This window comes from Drosophila serrata, unplaced genomic scaffold, assembly GCF_035046125.1.
Source record: "Drosophila serrata isolate PLE 108 unplaced genomic scaffold, ASM3504612v1 contig_240, whole genome shotgun sequence".
NCBI lineage: Eukaryota > Metazoa > Arthropoda > Insecta > Diptera > Drosophilidae > Drosophila > Drosophila serrata.
This window is the reverse complement of record NW_028257138.1, coordinates 7,753,712-7,775,220: the sequence shown is the minus strand read 5'-3', so window position 1 is coordinate 7,775,220 and position 21,509 is coordinate 7,753,712. Positions and strand designations below refer to the sequence as shown.

At 37.8% G+C, this 21,509-nt stretch overlaps 7 protein-coding genes, 2 long non-coding RNA genes and 1 other non-coding gene across 11 annotated transcripts in view; 8 read left to right on the top strand and 2 right to left on the bottom strand.

The window, feature by feature from the left end:
* LOC110183090 (uncharacterized) overlaps window positions 1-214 on the top strand; it is a 193,718-nt gene extending 193,504 nt beyond the window's left edge. For both annotated transcript variants that reach the window (XM_086831028.1, XM_020951295.2), the window contains one exon: window positions 53-214. The gene's annotated coding sequence lies outside the window, so the exon portion shown is untranslated. The remainder of the gene's footprint in view (window positions 1-52) is intronic.
* Window positions 215-1,782: 1,568 nt separating this feature from the next.
* On the top strand, window positions 1,783-2,577 carry LOC110183106 (uncharacterized). The gene is made up of 2 exons (XM_020951296.2): window positions 1,783-1,936; window positions 1,999-2,577. The coding sequence occupies exons 1-2, from the start codon at window positions 1,903-1,905 to the stop codon at window positions 2,364-2,366; spliced, it is 402 nt and encodes a 133-aa protein (XP_020806955.1). The 5' UTR covers window positions 1,783-1,902; the 3' UTR covers window positions 2,367-2,577.
* A 154-nt stretch (window positions 2,578-2,731) lies between these two features.
* On the top strand, window positions 2,732-3,537 carry LOC110183102 (uncharacterized). Its single transcript, XM_020951294.2, has 2 exons — window positions 2,732-2,892; window positions 2,955-3,537. The coding sequence occupies exons 1-2, from the start codon at window positions 2,859-2,861 to the stop codon at window positions 3,509-3,511; spliced, it is 591 nt and encodes a 196-aa protein (XP_020806953.2). The 5' UTR covers window positions 2,732-2,858; the 3' UTR covers window positions 3,512-3,537.
* A 736-nt stretch (window positions 3,538-4,273) lies between these two features.
* Window positions 4,274-5,292, top strand: LOC110183107 (uncharacterized). Its single transcript, XM_020951297.2, has 3 exons — window positions 4,274-4,834; window positions 4,895-4,945; window positions 5,006-5,292. The coding sequence occupies exons 1-3, from the start codon at window positions 4,801-4,803 to the stop codon at window positions 5,290-5,292; spliced, it is 372 nt and encodes a 123-aa protein (XP_020806956.2). The 5' UTR covers window positions 4,274-4,800.
* Window positions 5,293-5,446: 154 nt separating this feature from the next.
* Window positions 5,447-7,271, top strand: LOC147644029 (uncharacterized). The gene is made up of 4 exons (XR_015271247.1): window positions 5,447-5,727; window positions 5,789-6,413; window positions 6,475-7,013; window positions 7,074-7,271. It is a non-coding gene; the product is annotated as an uncharacterized LOC147644029 (long non-coding RNA).
* Window positions 7,272-8,207: 936 nt separating this feature from the next.
* LOC110183109 (uncharacterized) lies at window positions 8,208-8,746 on the top strand. Its single transcript, XM_020951299.2, has 2 exons — window positions 8,208-8,323; window positions 8,384-8,746. The coding sequence occupies exons 1-2, from the start codon at window positions 8,290-8,292 to the stop codon at window positions 8,677-8,679; spliced, it is 330 nt and encodes a 109-aa protein (XP_020806958.1). The 5' UTR covers window positions 8,208-8,289; the 3' UTR covers window positions 8,680-8,746.
* An 11-nt stretch (window positions 8,747-8,757) lies between these two features.
* Window positions 8,758-9,283, top strand: Acp26Ab (Accessory gland protein 26Ab). The gene is made up of 2 exons (XM_020951305.2): window positions 8,758-8,900; window positions 8,951-9,283. The coding sequence occupies exons 1-2, from the start codon at window positions 8,867-8,869 to the stop codon at window positions 9,169-9,171; spliced, it is 255 nt and encodes an 84-aa protein (XP_020806964.1). The 5' UTR covers window positions 8,758-8,866; the 3' UTR covers window positions 9,172-9,283.
* Window positions 9,284-15,924: 6,641 nt separating this feature from the next.
* On the bottom strand, window positions 15,925-16,568 carry LOC110183113 (uncharacterized). Its single transcript, XM_020951302.2, has 2 exons — window positions 16,469-16,568; window positions 15,925-16,403 (listed from the first exon to the last, which is right to left on the bottom strand). The coding sequence occupies exons 1-2, from the start codon at window positions 16,500-16,502 to the stop codon at window positions 16,123-16,125; spliced, it is 315 nt and encodes a 104-aa protein (XP_020806961.1). The 5' UTR covers window positions 16,503-16,568; the 3' UTR covers window positions 15,925-16,122.
* Window positions 16,569-17,894: 1,326 nt separating this feature from the next.
* Window positions 17,895-18,279, bottom strand: LOC110183116 (uncharacterized). Its single transcript, XR_015271334.1, has 2 exons — window positions 18,153-18,279; window positions 17,895-18,098 (listed from the first exon to the last, which is right to left on the bottom strand). It is a non-coding gene; the product is annotated as an uncharacterized LOC110183116 (transcript).
* A 1,361-nt stretch (window positions 18,280-19,640) lies between these two features.
* On the top strand, window positions 19,641-21,422 carry LOC147644028 (uncharacterized). Its single transcript, XR_015271336.1, has 3 exons — window positions 19,641-19,787; window positions 20,432-20,664; window positions 20,738-21,422. It is a non-coding gene; the product is annotated as an uncharacterized LOC147644028 (long non-coding RNA).
* Window positions 21,423-21,509: the final 87 nt, after the last annotated feature.

The window sequence follows — 21,509 nt, the reverse complement described above, 5'->3', positions numbered from 1 at the left end:
CTGCTTCTGATTTTTACTAGACCAAACCTTTTAAAGTGCATTGTGTTTCTAGTCTTACTGGTCATTCCAGCTAAAACCATACCAATTGGTCTCTTTCCATCCCACACACTGCCGCGCGATGAGCCGTCAAGGAATCCCCACATAGTCTTACACAAATAAACATGAAAAGCCAATAAAATGCACATCGTTATAGGGAGTTGGCAACACCTTTAAATTTGTCGCTTGATTTGGTTATTTCGGTGAAAGAACTATAATTTTACATTCCTTTACGGATGTTCCCAGTCGGTGGAAAGTTGGTCAGTTATCGACACAGTCTACAACGAAATCTCTCACTATGAACTACATCTCAATAGAAGAGTTGAAATCACTTCTTGACCGATGGTATTTACTGGCTTGTTCCAAATCTGCCACTAAAAGTCAAGCAGAACAAATCCTTAATTGAGTGCCATTTAGAAGAATCTTTGGCCGTATCATTTCACCTTAAGTAACCTGCGAATCGCCTATATAAGATTGGATCTAACATATGATATTCTCACTCTGTTAAGAGCTGTCTCTTCAAAATGAGGTTCCTACTACTAAGTGCTGCAGTTTTGCGTAAGTTTTCTGCTTCTGATTTACTAGACCAAATCTTTTAAAGTGCATTGTGTTTCTAGTCTTACTGGTCTTTCCAGCTAAAACCATACCAATTGATCGTTGGGGAAACAAGCCCTACACTCTGCCTATGCCAGAAGATCCGCCAGAGTATCCCGAAAGAGTCCCACTCAAATGAACCTGACAAGACAATAAAATGCACATCGTTATGGGAAGTGGGCAATACCTTTAAATTTGTCGTTGGATTTGATTATTTCGGTGAAAGAAATATAACTTTACATTTCGTAATGGATGTTAAAAGTCGGTGGAAAGTTGGTCAGTTATCCTAACAGTCTAAAACTAAATCTCTTACAATGAACTACATCTCAATGGTATTACATCTTATGGTATTAAGTGGGTGGATTAATCGGCCACTAAAAGTCAAGCAGAACAAATCCTTAATTGAGTGCCATTCAAAAGAATCTTTGGCCGTATCAGTTCACCTTAAGTATCTGCAAATCGCCTATAAATGAATTGATTTGAGCTATGTATTAATAGTCTGTCGAAAGCTGTCTCTTCAAAATGAGGTTCCTACTACTAAGTGCTGCAGTTTTGCGTAAGTTTTCTGCTTCTGATTTACTAGACCAAATCTTTTAAAGTGCATTGTATTTCTAGTCTTACAGGCTACTTCCGCCATAACAAAAGAAACTGAATGTTTCCATAACGGAATCGGAATATTGAAGGCGTCCAGTCGAGAAATTGAAAGGATCTGTCCCGACAGACAGGAGTTATATGAAGAGAATATAGTTCTGACGGGCACCATGGCGAATTTAGATAAACAGAATAGGATTTTGGATGAAAAGTTAGAGGTGGCTCTGGCAGAAATATCCAAGCTTCGGGAATCGCAACGCGTAAAAGAGGTTCCCAAAGATTTACCCCCACTCATTTTAAAACCTGTTCCATACAAGTAGCAACACTTGAGAGGCAAATAAAATGTAAATCGTTATGGGGAGTTGACAAGACCTTTAAATTTGTCGTTTGATTTAATTATTTCGGTGGAAGAAATTTATTTTTCCATTTTGTAAGGGATGTTTCAAGTCGGTGAAAAGTTGGTCAGTTATCGCAACAGAGTAGAACCAAATCTTTACTACCGATATTTACTGGCTTGTTCCAAATCTGCCTTTAAAAGTCAAGCAGAACAAATCTATAATTTAGAGCCACTCAGAACAAACTTTGGCCATATCAGTTCACCTTAAGGAACCTGCGAATCGCCTATATAAGAATGGATCTAACTTATGATTTTCTCACTCTGGAAAGAACCGTCCCTTCAATATGAAGTTCATACTGCTATGTCCTGCAGTTTTGCGTAAGTTTATCGCTCATGATTTCCACAGGATAACACCTTTTACACTACCTTTGTCCTTCTAGTCCTACTGGCTGCTCCGGCCAAAACGTTACCAACTGCTTTAGCCAAAAGCAGAATTACATATATCTACACGATACCGGCGCCATCGCCAGACAAAGGGGACAAGGGGGACAAAGAAGCTCCCACACCAAATCCCGAAATCGTCCATTTGCAGAAAAGGCTCGATGAGGCGGAGGTTGAGAGCAACACCTTAAAAAAACAGAATACGATTCTGGAGGATATGTTAGAGTGGACACAGTCCAAAATGGCCAAGCTCGTACAGGAGAAAGCAGACTTGTCTTTAGACCTTAAGAATACCAAACTCGAGCTCCACAAGGCTGAATACAAACTGAAAAAGCAGGGCAAAACCGATCGACCAGGAAATTCATAGATAGTTGGACGAGAGGAAAAGCGAAATTAAGAGTTCCAATAGGGAGAAGTACGATACCTTGCTCAAAGACCTGCGGTAGACGATCAAACAGGAATCAAAACGTGTTTATGACCCACTCAAAAAATATTCCCCTAAGCCATACATATCCACTCATAGAAATGCCAATAAAATTCGGATAGCTATGGATAGTTCGGATAGTTACTATATCAAATAGCGTATTTAATTTAATAACTTCTGCGAAATTAACTTTAATTTACATCCGAATGCGCAAGACTTCAAATAACTTCTGGTATTTACTGGATGGTTTCAATGGGCTACTGATGCTCGCCGTAATAAACCATTAAAAGTCAAGCAGAACAGATCCTTTATATGAGGGTCATGCAGAACAAATCTTTGGCCGTATTAGATCAACTTATGTAACCGACGAAATCCCTATAAATGAATTCATTTGAGCTTTGTGTTGCTTAGTCTGGCAAGAGCTGCCTCTTCAATATGATGTATCTACTACTATATCCTGCAGCTTTGCGTAAGTTTTCTGCTTAAGATTTCCATCAGATAACACCTTGAACACTACCTTTGTCCTTCTAGTCCTACTGACCGTTCCGGCCAAAACTATACCAACTGATTCTTTGCCAACTCCTTCCACCAGTGGCGAACCTAAAAGCAGTAGTCCCCCACCTACTGAGAGTACACCAGGTGAACCTTTTCCACAGACTGTAAGTCTGCAAGATATCGCAGAGGCACGGGCCGAAAGCAAGGCCTTAAATGAAGAAAATAGGAGTCTGGAGAAAACATTACTTTCGACTCAATCCAAACTCAATGACCTCGGTTTGCAGAGGGACGCCCTAACTCTCGAACTATCGGAGATCAGACAAAAGATCCGGAAGGCGCAAGACAAGCTGAATACGGAGGAGCCGCTGGAGGGGAAATGTAAACCTACCGATTCGGAGCTTGCTAAACAGATCGACGAGGAGACTACTAAGCAGTTGGATGAGCGAAAAGCAAGAATTAAGCGTTTCTACGAAAAGAAGTATGAAAAAGTTCTCAAAGAGCTGCGCCTGAAGATCAGAAGGGAATTGGAACTTTTATATGACCCCCCCATAAATTATCCCCGCGTCCAACCAGCGGTATCAATGTTAAAATAAAAAGAAAATTTATTTACTGAGTTATATTCAAAACTGATTTTGTAACTGATTGGTAATTTATATTTATATGCGTGTTCATGTCTGAAAACCTGGTTCAAAGAACCAAGCGCCATACCTAGCAAAGCCAATAAAATGCTGTCAGTACCGAGGAGTTGCTAATACCTAATATATAATAAAATGTTCTTTTAATTGAATTATTTCGGTTGAACACACTCCATGCCTTACGGAACGTCAAATTGGGTGGCAAGACAGGTATTGCCACTGTCTAAATCTAAATCTAAATCTAAAATCTCGCACTATGAACTACATCCCAAAACCACTGATGATATTTACTGTATGGTTAAATAAGGCTGCTGATACGCGTAGTAACTAACAATTAAACGTTAAGTAGAAAATATCCTTAATTAAGTGTCATGCAGAACAAATCTTTGGCCATATCAGATAAACTTATGTAACCGACGTAACCCCTATAAAAGAATTGATTTGAGCTCTGTATTGATTAGTCTGTCGAAAGCTGTCTCTTCAATATGAGGTTCCTACTACTAAGTGCTGCAGTTTTGCGTAAGTTTTCCGCTTCTGATTTACTAGACCAAACCTTTTAAAGTGCATTGTGTTTCTAGTCTTACAGGCTAAAGCGGCCAAAACAATGCCACCAGGATGTTTCGATATGAGAATCCTAATAAAAGGGGAGATGGATCCACATTATTCTGTACCAGCAATTTATGACGAATGTCCCGAGGGTATGCATCCTTTAGAAATTTAAAAAAAAGCCAATATAATTCTGAAAGAAAAGTAAGAGGCGACGCAAGCAGAAATATCCAAGCTTCGGGAATCGCAACGCGTAAAAGAGGTTCCCAAAGTTTTAACCCCAAGGGTCCTACACAACCAGACCAGAAAAGCCAATAAAATGCAATCGTTATAGGGAGTTGGCAACACCTTTAAATTTGTCGTTTGATTTGATTATTTCGGTGGAAGACATTTGATTTTACATTTCGTAAGGGATGTTTCAAGTCGGTGGAAAGTTGGTCAGTTATCGCGACAGCCTAGAACTAAATCTCTCACTATGAACTAAATCTCAATGGGAGAGTTGAAAGCACTTCTTGACCGATGGTATTTACTGGGTTGTTCCAAATCTGCCACTAAAAGTCAAGCAGAACAAATCCTTAATTGAGTGCCATTCAGAAGAATCTTTGGCCGTATCAGTTCACCTTAAGTAACCTGCGAATCGCCTATATAAGATTGGATCTAACATATGATATTCTCACTCTGTTAAGAGCTGTCTCTTCAATATGCGGTTCCTACTAGTAAGTGCTGCAGTTTTGCGTAAGTTTTCTGCTGAGGATTGTTACTAAAACAAACCTTTTAAAATGCATTGAATTTTAGTTTTACTTGCCACTCCGGCCATAACAATACCAAGTGATCTTGAGAATTTGGGTAAGTTTTCCGCTTCTGATTTTTACTAGACCAAACCTTTAAAGTGCATTGTGTTTCTAGTCTTACAGGCTAAAGCGGCCAAAACAATGCCACCAGAATGTTTCTATAATGGAATCCCAATATTAGAGGAGGTGGATCCAGGTCATTCTGCACCACCATTTGAAGTATGTCCCGAGAGTAGGGACTTACATATACGGCAAGGCGTTCTGACGCACGCCATATACGATTTAGAAGCACAGAATAGGATTCTGGATGAAAAGTTAGAGGCGGCACGAGCAGAAATATCCAAGCTTCGGGAATCGCAACGCGTACCCCCACTTATCTTAAAACCTGTTCCATACAAGTAGCAACACTTGAGAGGCCAATAAAATGTAAATCGTTATGGGGAGTTGACAAGACCTTTAAATTTGTCGTTTGATTTAATTATTTCGGTAGAAGAAGTTTATTTTTCCATTTTGTAAGGGATGTTTCAAGTCGGTGGAAAGTTGGTCAGTTATCGCAATAGTCTAGAACTAAATCTCTCTACATGAACTCCATCTCAATGGAAGAGAGTTGAAATCACTTCTTGACCGATGGTATTTACTAAGTTGTTCCAAATCCACAAAAAGTCAAGCAGAACAAATCCTTTGAGTGCCATTGAGAAGAATTGTTGGCCATATCAGATCACCTTAAGTAACCTGAAAATCGCCTATAAATGAATTGATTTGAGCTCTGTATTGATTAGTCTGTCGAAAGCTGTCTCTTCAATATGAGGTTCCTACTACTAAGTGCTGCAGTTTTGCGTAAGTTTTGCGCTTCTGATTTACTAGACCAAACCTTTTAAAATGCATTATTGTATTTTAGTCTTAGTGGCCACTCCAGCTAAAACCTTACCAAGTGGTCTCCCTCCACCCAACATAAAGCTTAGGATGATGCCGACAAAGAATCCAGATTTCGGGTTGCATCCAGTGTACCATGGTTGAAATAGCATCTTCGGTAATCGCAACGCGTAAAGGAGCTTCACAAAGTTTTACCCCGACACATTTTACACAACCACACCTGAAAAGCCAATAAAATGTAAATCGTTATGGGGAGTTGGCAATATCTTCTAATTTTGCGCTTGATTTAGTTATTTCGGTGGATAAATTTATTTTTACATTTTGTAAAGGATGTTCCAAGTGGAAAGTTGGTCAGTTACCGCAACAGTCTAGTACTAAATCTCTCTACATGAACTCCATCTCAATGGGGGAGAGTTGAAAGCACTTCTTGACCGATGGTATTTACTGGGTTGTTCCAAATCTCCCACTAAAAGTCAAGCAGAACAAATCCTTAATTGAGTGCCATTCAGAAGAATCTTTGGCCGTATCATTTCACCTTAAGAAACCTGCGAATCGCCTATAAATGAATTGATTTGTGCTCTGTATTGATTAGTCTGTCGAAAGCTGTCTCTTCAAAATGAGGTTCCTAATACTAAGTGCTGCAGTTTTGCGTAAGTTTTCTGCTGCGGATTGTTACTAGAACAAACCTTTTAAAGTGCATTGTGTTTCTAGTCTTACTGGTCATTCCAGCTAAAACCATACCAATTGGTCTCTTTCCATCCCACACACTGCCGCGCCATCAGCCGTCAAGGAATCCCCAAATAGTCTTACACAAATAAACATGAAAAGCCAATAAAATGCACATCGTTATGGGAAGTGAGCAATACCTTTAAATTTGTCGTTTGATTTGGTTATTTCGGTGAAAGAAATATAACTTTACATTCCTTTACGGATGTTCCCAGTCGGTGGAAAGTTGGTCAGTTATCGCAATAGTCTACAACGAAATCTCTCACTATAAACTACATCTCAATAGGAGAGTTAAAAGCACTCCTTGACCGATGGTATTTACTGGGTTGGGCCAAATCCAATAAAAGTCAAGCAGAACAAATCCTTAATTGAGTGCCATTCAGAAGAATCTTTGGCCATATCAGATCACCTTAAGTAACCTGCGAATCGCCTATAAAAGAATTGATTTGAGCTCTGTATTAATTAGTCTGTTGAAAGCTGTCTCTTCAATATGAGGTTCCTATTACTAAGTGCTGCAGTATTGCGTAAGTTTTCCGCTTCTGATTTTTACCAAAACAAACCTTTTAAAATGCATTGTATTTTAGTTTTACTTGCCACTCCGGCCAAATCAGAACTAATTCGATGTACCAATCGCAGAAGGGAAGGGATCGACCCATATTTCTTCAGACCAATAAATGAACATTTATGTCCCGACAGTGGTTTCTATAGACCAACCCATGAAAGTGACGCTTGACAATCCAATAAAATGTAAATCTTTATGGGGAGTTGTCAATACCTTTAAATTTGTCGTTTGATTTGATAATTTCGGTGGAAGAAATTTAATTTTACATTTCGTAAGGGATATGTTTCAAGTCGGTGGATAGTTGGTCAGTTATCGGGATAGTTTAGAACTAATCTCTTACACTGAACTACATCTCAATGGGAGAGTTGAAAGCACTTATTGACCTATGGTATTAAGAGGGTGGATCTAAAACTAAATTTCTTACAATGAACTACATCTCAATGATATTACATCTTATGGTATTAAGTGGGTGGACTAATCGGCCACTAAAAGTCAAGCAGAACAAATCCTTAATTGAGTGCCATTCAAAAGAATCTTTTGCCGTATCAGTTCACCTTAAGTAACCTGCGAATAGCCTATAAATGAATTGATTTTAGCTCTGTATTGATTAGTCTGTCGAAAGCTGTCTCTTCAATATGAGGTTCCTACTACTAAGTGTTGCACTTTTACGTAAGTATTCTGCTGCGGATTGTTACTAGAACAAACCTTTTAAAGTGCATTGTGTTTCTAGTCTTACTGGTCATTCCAGCTAAATCCATACCAGTTGGTCGTTGGGGAGACAAACCTCTCCCTCAACCCGTCCACAAACCTATGCCAAAAGATCCGCCAAAGTATCCCGAAAGAGTCCTACTCAAATGAACCTGACAATAAAATGCACATCGTTATGGGAAGTGGGCAATACCTTTAAATTTGTCGTTTGATTTGATTATTTCGGTGAAAGAACTATAATTTTACATTCCTTTACGGATGTTCCAAGTCGGTGGAAAGTTGGTCAGTTATCCTAACAGCCTAAAACTAAATTTCTTACAATGAACTACATCTCAATGATATTACATCTTATGGTATTAAGTGGGTGGATTAATCGGCCACTAAAAGTCAAGCAGAACAAATCCTTAATTGAGTGCCATTCAGAAGAATCTTTGGCCGTATCATTTCACCTTAAGTAACCTGCGAATCGCCTATATAAGAATGGATCTAACATATGATTTTCTCACTCTGTTAAGAGCTGTCTCTTCAATATGAGGTTCCTACTAGTAAGTGCTGCAGTTTTGCGTAAGTTTTCTGCTGAGGATTATTACTAGAACAAACCTTTTAAACTGCATTGTATTTTAGTTTTACTTGCCACTCCGGCCATAACAATACCAAGTGATCTTGGGGAAGACAAACCGATGCACCCCGTTCACCAAAGGACATTTAAGAGGGAGATTAAGTCGCAGGGAAGGGGCAATCCATACCCTTATGGGCTTCACAATCCTTGGACTCCGGCCATGCTCGCGGCCTTAGAAGAACAAAATGGGACTCTGGCGGACAAGTTAAAGGCGGCGGAGGCCGAAATATCGAAGCTTCGGGAGTCGCAACGCGTAAAAGATTCACCACCACTCTGCTCAGAACGTATTCCACACAAGTAGCCACACTTGAAAAGCCAATAAAATTCGCATAGTTATGGATACTTTCAAAATTGGCAATACCTTCAAATTTGGCGCTTGATTTAATTATTTTGGTGGAACAAATTTCATTTTCCACTCCGTAACGGATTTTCCAAGTCGGTGGGATGTTGGCCAGTTATCGCAACAGTCTTGAACTAAATCTCGCACTATGAACTACATTTGCCTCCTGGTCGGCATATTCTGTAAGTGTCTTGAAGTATCCGAGATATTCGTTATTTAACTGATCCATCAGCCTGCCTTTGCCTGGTGCATTTCGGCAATGCTGATCCCTTTATCTCCTTGAGATCCAGCTCCAGGTCCAGTTCTCAGCAGATGGTCAACGGTCAGTTGAAAACTGTCTACGACGTCAGAACCGAGCAAGAAGCCAACGATCTCAGTGGAAAGATGGTTCACAGACGCCGGTATGACTTCAGATCGGACTTTGCAGCTCCGCTCCACGAACAAAGTGGGTAACAATTTGTTCATCAGTAATTAGTGAACAAGGATGCGATATATATATATATAAATATATATCAAAGTAGCATCCAATTCATAAATAAATTCAGCTTGCTGAGCTGACTTGAAATGCGGTCTTTAACTCTGTGCATAAAAAGCAATGGGGGAATTATTTCTAATAACCTTCAGTTGAGAAAAACAAGGAATTTATTTAATAAATATATACATTTTCCTGTTAAGATCTTGGCCAAAGCAACATTTGTTAAAATCAAGTTAATACAGAGTTTCACCTGTCCATTTGGTACCTGAACAAATTCAATGTGCTTTGCCATATTAACATTTTAATAAGTTTGAAATTTCTTGAAATATTATATTATAATAATGACTGTGTTTTAACTTATTGCTAAACGTTTAAAGTTTCGCTAGCACAATATTATTAATTAAAAAAGAATTCCTTTCAATTTCAAAACTTCTTAGACTATGTTTAGAAACATTTTCTCAGAACCGTTTGAGTTTGCTGATTGTAAATCATATAGATTCGTCAAGATCTACTTTCTAAATTATGGAATCCGTAATAAAATAGATGGCCGGGCGCCGTGTTGACGCAATTTGTCCTCTGGGTCTTGGCCCTTTGGTTTTAGCCGAAACCTACCTGATTCAGGCTACCTGGAGTATTCCTCAACCTCTTGCTGATCTCGTTCGATCGCTCTAATTTTCTGGCTGGGAATGGAGTAAATGGTTGGTTGCCTTAACCGGAATTCAGTTTTGGGTAAAAGTGTCGCCTTTCATGAGTTTTAAATGGACCAAACGCCGCTTGAGAGCATTTCGTTTGAAAGATTTATGCAGACTTTTTGGTTTTTGAGGATCGTCCGCCGCTCAGCTTGAGTTCCCGAAAAATGTCTGTAATTTATGATATGCATTTTGTTAGCTCAACACTTTTCATTAGTTTAATTGCCGTCCTCCAAGCGAGTCTGGAATGTGCTTGTGTCGGAGCAATCATTATGCAAATGCCGCCAGCGAATGGAATGTGCTTATGGAGAACCAAATTTTAATTTGTTAAATAAGGTTTTATAGGGAAACAAACTGTGGCAAGATTGGTTAGATACTTCTGTCCCTGCACTCGCATTTCATTTGCCATAATCTCGTTTACCTAATCCTTTTCAGAGTGCATCAGCCCCAAAATCTTGACTGTGTTCAACCTCGATGATGATAGCGTTTTGTTCCTTCTCGCATTTCGAAAATTTGTCACGTAATCAAACATGAAAATATACAAAAATAAATTTCATAAAAATACACACACTAAAATGCGAGAATGATATTTATATTTAAGGCACACGACAATCCATTATGAGCCTAAAAACAAAAACAAAAACAAAAAAAAGCACCATACATAAACCACACATTTCTTTGGCATATAATCAGCCACGGCTACCATCTTTCATTTCATTTATGTTACTCGTTCACAAGACTCAGTCCACCCACCGAATGGCATTCATTCGTCCAAAAAAAAAAGGCAAAGCCGCTTTGTCATGTTGATGACAGCTTTTATAGACAGAAGGAATGAGTTCTGGGCATGTTTAACTCGCCAGAGATGATTACTTACACAGAAATATGTCAACATGATGAGATATGAAGAAGATTAAGTCAACCTTTTTAAGTTTAAATATATATTACTTTATTCCTAGTGAGGAACTATAGTTTACCTAAAATGTATTTAAGTTTGTAACCTATTAAAGTTCAGAAATTATACCTTTTAAACCTTTGTATATAAAGCTACAAGCAGCTGCTTGTTTGTCACAGGAAATGGAATCTTATCGAAGTGATACAAAATGCAAATGCCGCAAAATGATGGCCATTGTGTTGCCATTTCAATATTTTGTTATGATTTGCGGCATTTATTTGTAATTGGATCTTGATTGTTGTCCGTTTAGGGGGAACAAGAGAATCTCGAAGCCAAAGTTCCTGAATTAAATCTTATCATGGCCTCATTTTAATCGGTCGCTTTTGCAGCTAAGCAAACACACTGTGTTTGCTCAACTGGCAAATATTTAAGCTTCTCGCTGATAAGTAACACAAAATAGAAATAGAAAGGGTTGAAATGGGCATTCAGCACTTCCTAGAATTTAGGAAACTCGAAATAACAAAGAAAAACTCATTTATTTATGATGCGGAGCAAACAAAACCCACAACTTGGCATAACGTCTTTCCTTTTAGCCATCAAATTCATTGCCAAAATGTTGTAATTTCTTTTATTTTTCAAGGAACTTTCCCCGAGGAACTTGTCAACTGACAATTAAACTTGAAAAAGTAATATTTGCATATTAAATACTAAAAGGGAGGCGGCATATAGCTCCTCCTGCCAGGAGGTACATCATTATTTTTGTTTGCTTTTCGCAGATTAAACTGGCTAAGACAACGTTTCATGAAACGGAAAACAAGCGAAGAACTTGCCGTCTGGCAGATGAAAGATTTCCCAGCTTGGGCTAAAATGTTTTCAAATCCACAATGTATGTTCGTTTTTTGGTTCATTCATGGGCCAGGATTCACTTGAGGCGGCACAAAGACACCGCAGGATGTCCCCACTGAATGCGAATCGACGTGTCGTTCGATTGTTGTTCGTTTCCGTTTCCTGTCCTGCGGCGCATCGAATGCGCTTTAATGTCCATTGTCCTTAGGCAATCGATACAAAAGTCATTTGGAACCCAGTGTGAGTACCGGACTAAGTAGTGCCCACTCAGCGGTGAAGTGTTGCGATTGCAGCCTCGGCCAGGTGTTCGTTCACTTGAGCCCGAAGGGAGTGCCAGGTAGAAGAGGCTCCTGGGATTCGGTTTTAATTAATTGAGAGAGTCGGCCTAAGCCTTAAACGCTCTATTAGGCCCAAACCGAGGTCCTTTGGACCGTAAGCCCTCAGTCACGGCCTCCCGTGGCAATTAATTAATTGAATGTCCTTTGCCAATCCTTTATCATCGATATTTCGACCGATAGACCACACGCAGCGAAGGGGAGTTAGATATCACAAAGCTTTATTAAATGATTCATTCATTCATTCATTCTCCCCATTCGTTCATTTTCAATCAATTAATTTGTCATTTCGCCGATGCTTATCAATCATTGATTTCCGTTCGTTTATGTTGACCACCGCAGAATCAGACAAACTCACACGGAAAACAAAGGCCTCTTTAATCAGCCGCCGAACAATAAACAAAAAATCAAATCTCATTTGCTAATGCCTTTGCAGACTCCGAACGGATGTGACTGATTTTATAATAATATTGTTTAAGTTTCCCAAATAAATATTTATACATTATAGCCTGCCTTTTTTTATCGTTCACTTTGTCGTATTGTTTCATTAAAAGTCCGCCACTTCTTGAATTAAAACCGATTAAATTTTAATCAAATATGCTGGCTTTATTTGATTTAATTGAATGGAATGGTAGTTAAAGCCGATTATGGTTTCATTTATTTGTGAGTGATTTTAAACACTTGCATTTTACTTGGAACTTTGATTTGCTGAGCTTTTGGGTATTATTTTGTGTATTTAGAAGATAAGTAGGTAATTAACATTAAACTAGGAGCATTTGTTAAGTGTAAAATATACTCTTCGATTTTCGTCTAGGATTTATCAAATATATTTCACCATTGTTAATCACTGTTTGTTGACAGTGTTCTTAACAATTAATTAACCTCTTCGCTTACTTTCCTGGGATTCCGTTTATTTGTCGTCAACAATGGCTATCTAGGACTAATCAATTAATTGCTTATAACCATTCTCCAGGTCACGTAACCCAATCCCTGGCATTGTTGTGCGTGGTCTTCCGCAGGAGTTGGTCCCAAGTTCGGCACAAACTTTAATTTGTTTAAACAATCGCAAAATCACACAAATCACGCGAGCGTAAATTTCCGATAAGACACGAACTCGTAGCCTGGATTATTTTCCATCTGTTTGATGGTGGAGCATTGGAAAATTCCTGGATGCTCTGACATGGCTCCCACGCCTGTCTCCTGTCTCCTGCAGGCCACCGATTTGATGGCTCTTTTTGCGGTTTCAGTTTCACGTTTTTGCTAATTTCCCCGCCTTCGATTTCTTGGCTCGTTGTTTCGCCATTTTCCCGCAATCAATCGGATTGAAAGTGAAAAGCTGAAAGTGTGAGTGAAAATGATTTGCAATCAAACCACTTTGATTAGAGCATTCAGTTTGATTAGCTCTAATGAGGCGGGTGACTGTAATGCCGCCGAGTCTGTTTTATGCAATTCTCATCTGAAGTGGATCCCACTTTTTCCACATTTTCTCCCCGTATTGGAGGCACCCGCACAGTTGAGGAAATTAATTTCGAATTTGCCTCTCCCCGAAAATAATAATCAAAAAAGCCAGCAGACCACAAAATGTATTTCGGTTGCTGCGCCACATGAGTTGTAGAGTTTAGCTAAGGAATACTCTTACCAGGAGTAGAGGTATGTTGGTTTTATAATACAAGACAGATCATATTTTGATATTATATAATCTTTCTTCTTCTGTTCGCAAAATGTGATTGTTAAGTTGAAACCAAATTGAAATATTTGTTTTTGTTTCTTTGGTATATAGAATATCTAAAATGCTAAAAAAAATATATAAGAAAATATACTATAAATATATAATACATATAAAATCATTTTGCTTACAATATTTATAAATCATAGTAGAGTATTCACTGTTCGCTGAATATATTCTCTGTACGACTTTCACGTCTGGGCCTCCAACCAAGTGGCACTTGTTCTGATTAACCCTTTGATGGTAGCCCAAATAATTATAAATTAATGTGCTGCCAGCTGCCTTTCATTCCACTCCCCTTTATTTTTAATGTGCCCCCTTACTCCATTGAAACAACGAACTTCTTTTTTTTTGGGTTCATGCCTCGCATTGTTTTTCAATTTTTCAATTTTTTTGCCGTTGATAATATAATTAAGTGGGTTTTTTTGTATTTGCTATAATTATGCCGCTTTTGATGTTTTATTTGGCACATTTTCGGTGGCCAAAATACAGAAATAAAAAACAGAAAACAAAAATTATTGAAAATGATTTATAATTTATATCGATTTAATTGTATGAATCGCCTTTTTTAGGCTCTGCCAATGATTATATTTATGAATTTGTGGCTTCATCTAATTAGATGTATCCAAAAGGTTTGCTTAAAACACTAATTGGTGGTTTTACACATCGGGGTTTGTGGATCAGGGAATTATTGACGTGGAATTCACACCTTTGACAGTAACTAATCGGTAAATGCGATTAACCAGATCTAATTTGTTTACTATAAGTCATATGAAATGTATAAATTCTTTGGGAACTGTACAACGAACATGAGGGTCTTAAGTACTTTAGGTATTATTAAACCAAAAACTCTAGGAATACATTCATATTTAAAATTATTTATCTTTTTACTAGTCCTAGTTGGTTTGACCTTGTTGATGGCTGCCCGGCGTACGAATTATTTAGATTTTCACAATTTTATCCCATATCCCATCTTGGGATTGACACCCTAAACATTTCAATAAAGAATCTTCATAATGTGAAGTTCGCTATGAATACCTAAAGGCGGTCGTAAACTTGTTTGAGGCATTACTGGTTGGAAATGTAAAGCTGTAAAGCTGGAATTTCAATGAGTCAGTAGATGTATTTCTCACACAGAATTTGCCAGAAGAAAGAAAGAAGAACAACATCATAAACGTTGGCTTTCTAAGTTGATTCAAATTCATATCCAATTATAATTCTAATTTTGCTAATATGTGAAAGGCCCCCCATTGACTTGCTACCGTTTGGTGGTTCTTTTAAGAAAAATTTGCAAACATTCTAAGCCCTCACTTTCCCATGGAGCTTAGACACACAAAACCGGCTGACTTTTTATACATATATGTATGTATACCCAAAGTTCATTCATAGTCGCCGCCAACTCTGCCAATTTGTCAGTCATTCACTCATTCAGAGACTCACGATGTGTTAACATGTAAATTGATATCTCAACATTGTTCACTGCTGTAACCATTGAGAATAAGCCCGGCTTGGAGATAAGGTTTACGATCGTCGGAAGAGGCCAGGGGAAAAGTGTGTATGTAAATACCCCGATTTATATACAGCCATGTTAATGATGCCCTGCCAGCGGATGAACCCAGCTAGTCTCGACGCACCGATCAATGGGTCTTCATGTGGTTTTATGCCCTCCAATGCCATTGTCTCTGCGGTCATCGTTGGGCTTTTTTTTGTCATCAACTCTGCCTTCCACACACACTGTCTTTTCATTGATAAAACTGACTGGAGTTGGAGATGGAGTTGGAGCAGTGGCCGCTTCCTCTTTGTAAGTGATTTTTTGCCGGTACTTTTTTCCACGCAAATCCGGTCGGTTGGCTTGACTTGGCTTGGCTTTGGTCTCTTGGCCAGTCGGTGTCGATGTCATGAGACTTCCATGGCCCAGTAATCTGTTTTCAGGAAGTTGTTGAGGGAAATGGATTTGTGCAGACATTCGTGTCTTGTTAAATATGGGTTATGGGGAAGGTTTTTTATGTGTAAGTTGAAATGCTGAAAGAAATCCTGGTAATACGTAATAAAATGATTACTAATTTGGCAAAAACAAAGTGCTAAACATATGGTTATAAAGGAAAAATTTTAGTAATTTAGTAAGTTCTCTGATGTGGAAAAAAGGTGATATAGTTTTGTAGGATAAGTTGCGACCTTTGACAAGCATCCAAATACCATAAAGAAGACCAAAGCTGTAATTAATCAGCCTTTTTATAGATCTCTTTGTATTTTAAGCAAGTATATTCTTTTTGCAATTTTATTAATGCCCATGCTGGAAGTTTTAATTTATAAGTTTATACATCTAGTGCCAGAAATTAATTTATAAAGATATATGCGCGTGTGTGTTGGTCTTCCTTGTGTGCTTGTGTGTAGGCTTCTCTAGGATTTAGGTGCTTTTGCTGCTCCTCCATGGTTTCTGGTTAGATGGCCAGGTTTTCATCATTCTTCAAGGATGCAGTTTCCTGGCCCAGAACCATGGGCTCCGCATTGGCCGAGAGGGCCACAAAGTTCCCATCACTTGCTGTGGCATCCTGAGGACCATTGGCTACCATGGGAGATGCAGCCGGCAATGGACTTGGACCAGCAACAGGCTTGGGATTGGCTACTGGCTCTGCCTTGGGTGCGGGATCGGGCACAGGATTTGGTTCTGGAGCAGGCACTGGTACGCCAGAGACCCCATGGAGCACCACAAAGGAAGCCACTACCAGAATTACGCCAACTACTTTTAGTTTATCAAAAGTGGGAATGCTCATTCTGGCTACTTACCACAGGCGAATGCAAAGATTGTCAGGAACTTCATGATTTTCGAACTGAAGTGGCAAAATACTGGAAGATGGCCAGCTTTTATAGGGCGTCAGACCTTTGGGCCAAGTTGAGGCTACTCAGACCGTCTGAAATCAATTAGCTTCGTGGCCAAACAAGTTCACTGATATTTAAAATTTTTATATAAAAATTAATTAATTTTCTTGCGGGAAAATAATATAGATAAAAATCTTTTCAAGTGCTACTTGTAGTCTGAGAAAATGTAGAAAATGAAGTAATGGCAATCATATAAAACAAGAAAGGAAGTTATTTTAAAAAACAATAAAGTAATGCCTGCTTTCATTTTATTAATCCATACGTTTTATATTTACAATTTTAAATTCACCGTTTTGCATTTTCCTCTATTTTTAACGATCGTTTTTTTTTATGGCACTAAATGATATACCAGTCCGATTTTCATAAAATTTTATACAAAATTCAATATGATGAATATAATGAAAATCTGTTGAAAACTGGAAAAGTTATTATGTTTTGTTTTTAAACTTTTCCGATCGGTTCTATGGCAGATATATATATGTATATATATAGTCCACCGATTCGCCAAGATTCGACTTATATACTAGTGAAATTATATAGAAGAATACCTCCATTGTTTCATTCAAATAGCTAGTTCTTAAATTTGTTTGAAAACAATTCGCACATATGCATATGATTCCCAACTGGTTCTAACATCCCCGGAACGAAGTGACTTCTGCCGGCCGAGTCTCAGAAATGTGTTGTTACAAAAGTTGCCAGTCATTGTTTATTAGTGTTCAAAGTTAGTAACTGATCATACATACATACTTAATGGGTATAGCTACTTACTCTTCATAGTTACTAACTGGTCAGAGATACTTACTGACCAAAGTTACTTACTGGTCATAGATACTTACTGTTCAGAGTTAATCAAACTTCATATCATATGATTCCCAACTTGTTCTAACATCCCCGGAGCGAAGTGACTTCTGCCGGCCAAGAGTCAGATATGTGTTGTGTTACAAAAGTTGCAAGTCATTGTTTATTAGTGTTCAAAGTTAGTAGCTGATCAAACGTACTTAATGGGTATAGCTACTTACCCACCATAGTTACTTAATGGTCATCGATATTTACTGATCATTTTTACTTACTGGTCATAGATACTTACTGTTCAGAGTTACTTAAGGTTCAGAGTTACTTACTGGTCTTAGATACTTACTATTTAGAGTTATTTACTACTTATAGTTACTTCCTGATAATAGTTACTTACTGGTTAAAATGTAAATTTTAAAATCTAACACAGAAAATCTATGTTAAGTGAAATTAGGAAATTTAAGACTTGGTATGATCGATTTAAATTTTGGCAACTCAACTAAATTCTCTTCAACAATATTTATTGAAACAAATACCAAAATATATTTCCATATTCTTCAGTGATTTATTTGTGAAATCATTTAACCATTTAAAATGCACGTAAACCAGTTAATTTACGACATCCTAAATATCTCCAGAGACTTTATAAGGCATCTTGTGCGTTGAGAGCTGTTTTTGCCACGGATATACGGTCTTATCATCCACATCCGAACCAAGTCCTACCCCATTATAGCAATAAGCACAACTGCAAGAATTAATAGTGATTGTTCCTATAAAAATTAAGTCGTAGAGGACTTACTCAGTCCGGCAAGTAGTTGACTCAGATGCATCGCGATGGAACAGTTTCCGCGCATTAATGCACTCAAAGTGTTCGCCAGGCAGTTTATACTCACTCGCAGGGCACTTTCATGGCCTCAAAGTGCTCAAATGGAAGCTATCAAATCAATTTACAACACATTACAGCATCGAAGATCGTAAAAAACTTTATCGATTATAAAGAATGGGAGGGGAGAGCATTCGCTTAACTGGTGTCAAGTTGCTTCTGTGCAACTCCACTTTGGGGATGCAACGTTTATATCTTTGAGGTGATATTGGTAATGCATTATATTCCAAATTAAATCAAACATTTTAAATGGTAATTTTTGAGGTAAATCTTAGTTTTTTAAGTACCAGAACTAAGCTAAAAATGCATTTTAATGCGGAAAAATTTTCCTATGCTAGTTTTTATTTGGTTAACAAATCTGCATACTCTAAAATTTTAAATTATAGAAAATTGGATCTTTAAGCCAATTTTTGGAAATTGTAACGATGTAACCCCTTATCTTTTTTTGAAAAAAAAATTTGAAAAATTCTGATTTCTTCTGGTCATGCCTAGATCGATTCGGCTTTTAATGCTGATCAAGAATAAGAAAAGAAGTTTATAGGATCGGAAACAACTCATGTCGTTACCAGCTTCTGACTAAACTTATAATATTGAAATAATACAATTTAATATTTAAAAGAATAAGAAAAAATATTACTTATTATTGTATACTTACACCGGCTTAATATAGTTTATATTCAGGTCTGAAGTGACCAGCTAAGCCTATAGTATATAAAACTATTCTTTCTATCCTTTCACACAAGTGATTGGAATTTTTGTTTAATATTTTTCTTTCTAGTAGTATTTTTATCATAAACCATTAGTAATAATCCTCGTCTCTGAGCTTTGGAGTAGTTTTCTTTGCTTGGCAGCCAGATTCCTTGAGAGTTTGCAGCTCTTTCCTTACCCTTTTGTATGTGGAAATCATCCTTCGTATTTTCTGTGTGAAGTTACCACAATATTGATGTTGCTCTAAAAACTTGACTTCCTGATTCAAAATGTTCAGGCAGTTTGCTTTCACATTTCCCTCTCCCTGTTTTAAGGATCCTGCGTTTAAATATTTAAATTATTATAAAGTTTGGAGTATGTATGTATAGAATAAATACCTGCCGCACTCTCAGGCAATGTGGAAATATTGGCTGTGAAGATCAACTGTATAAAGACTAATTAAGAATTAATTCAACAAATGCAGTTTAATAATTAGGAATATTCCAGTTCAACTTACAATGAATGCAGGTTAAAATAAATATTGTGGACGCTATCATCTTGATGGTTTATTATACTTTTAACTTCTGTGAAGAAAACCCTTTGTTTTGAAATTAAGCTTGCATAATTTATTTATTTCTGGTAATCATAAAGTACTTGCTGCATAACAAATTTCAGTTCTCTTATATATTAAACACAATCTCTTTCTGATGACTTAATCATCATCTCTTAATAAGTATTTGCAAGTATATTAAAATCACATTAGATAAGTCCCCACAAAACTGAGATAGTGGACACTAACTTAAGCGAAACCACGTCGTCTGGTTGAGTGTCATGCAGACAGGCATTATCATCTTTCATTGTTTTGTGAGTAATAATATGATTTGAAAAGTTATAGTTACCCCCCTCGGAGCTAAAGCTTTGAACATTATAAAACATTTATGAAATTTGTTTAGCAGCAGATGTACGATGAGTATGCCAGCTCCGCGTGCAGCGTCAAAACAAATAACTTTTGGAATATTTGAAAAGTTTTTAGTGCTTGCCATAAACCTTGTGGAGTTGCAGCTCGTTTCCAAGTTTCTCCCCGAAAACCCGTTCCACTAATTTCCCTAGACTTCCCCTCCGTTCCCGGACAGTGTTCTTTACGATTCGTGCGATGTAATATAGACATTTTGGGTGTCATTAATATCCCGTTTGATTTGTGGATATTGTGTGCTCGGAATGGAAATATTATTATGGGTTGAGGAGTGTAAATTATTTGTAAATGATACTGCATGAGAAAAGGGAGAGATCCATGGGAGCTAACTACCCAAAATCTATGATCAAAAATCGATAAGACCTGGTCGGAAAGTATCACAATGTCTTGATCTTATTACCCATGAACATTTCACAATATTAGCTTGAATAAAAAATTAACATAATTGACATTTAATAACGCCTTAAATCGACTTGGCTGACACAAGCAATTTCCCTATGATTTTCCATTTTCCATTCCATTTTTCACATTTTAGCATACTGAGAACGTGAATAAAAAGCATCTTTTGCATTATATAAAGGCTTGGTGGAGGAGTGCACAAGTTTGGCCCGAACAAGTAGCGATTGCTGTCAAGGCAATTTATTATGCCACGCCTCCTCTGGCATTGCCGCCCCCAATAAGCGACATTTAATGTTGATTTATAGTGCGCAATCCGTAAGATACAATTTCTTGTGTGTGCGCTGCGAATGGGATTGAAATCGAAAGTTGGTGAGCTCAACAGACATTAGTCGAAAGTGAAAATTTAACGCGGCAATTCAATGTTTTTGTTTAGTTTTTTTAGCTACTCAAAAGGCATTATTAAATACGTTCTTGGCCCAAACGATGAGCTTTATAATTAACAGGCGAAAACGAAAACGTTTCGCACAATAAATCATCTAGCATTAATATATCATTTTAATTATCAAAATGCAGACAGGCGACGGAAAAAAAGTAAGCAAAGCAAACACTGTTTAAAAATAAAAGAGAGCTGAGGAAGCAGCTTTATATATCTTTTCATATAAATATGATTTACTTATAAATATTTTTGATTCCCTTTAATATTTATAAAGATAAAACTGTAGTCCTTAGAATCCCCACTGTACTTGTATGATAAACTACATCTTTCAGACTTAATTGATTAGGAATTCAAATAGGATTCCCAAGTCCCGGAATTAAGCATAAAGGAAATACCATTTTGCATACCAAAATTCTGTGGAAAGGCCACAAACTCAATTAATACCCAAAAAGCCACAGCCAAAGCATTTGGCACAAATTCGCAAATTCCTAGTAAGGCTCTGAGCACAATGGAAACTGAAATCGGTCGACAAAATGAGTTATGAAGGCCAAAACGTCGATGATCCCTCCCTCTGTTGCAGGACACTTTGACGCCTTTCCGCTTGACCTGGCCCAAAAGCTGGCCCAAAGGCTGGCACACCTGACGACGCTGACAGCGGATATGGCCAAGACGTCGACGGTCCCTGTGCTCCTGTTTCGGTCTCTGATCCAACTGCCGATGCCACCTGTTCGGGGTCCCCAAGCTGTTGCCGCTCAGCTGCTTTAAGTTTCTTATTTAT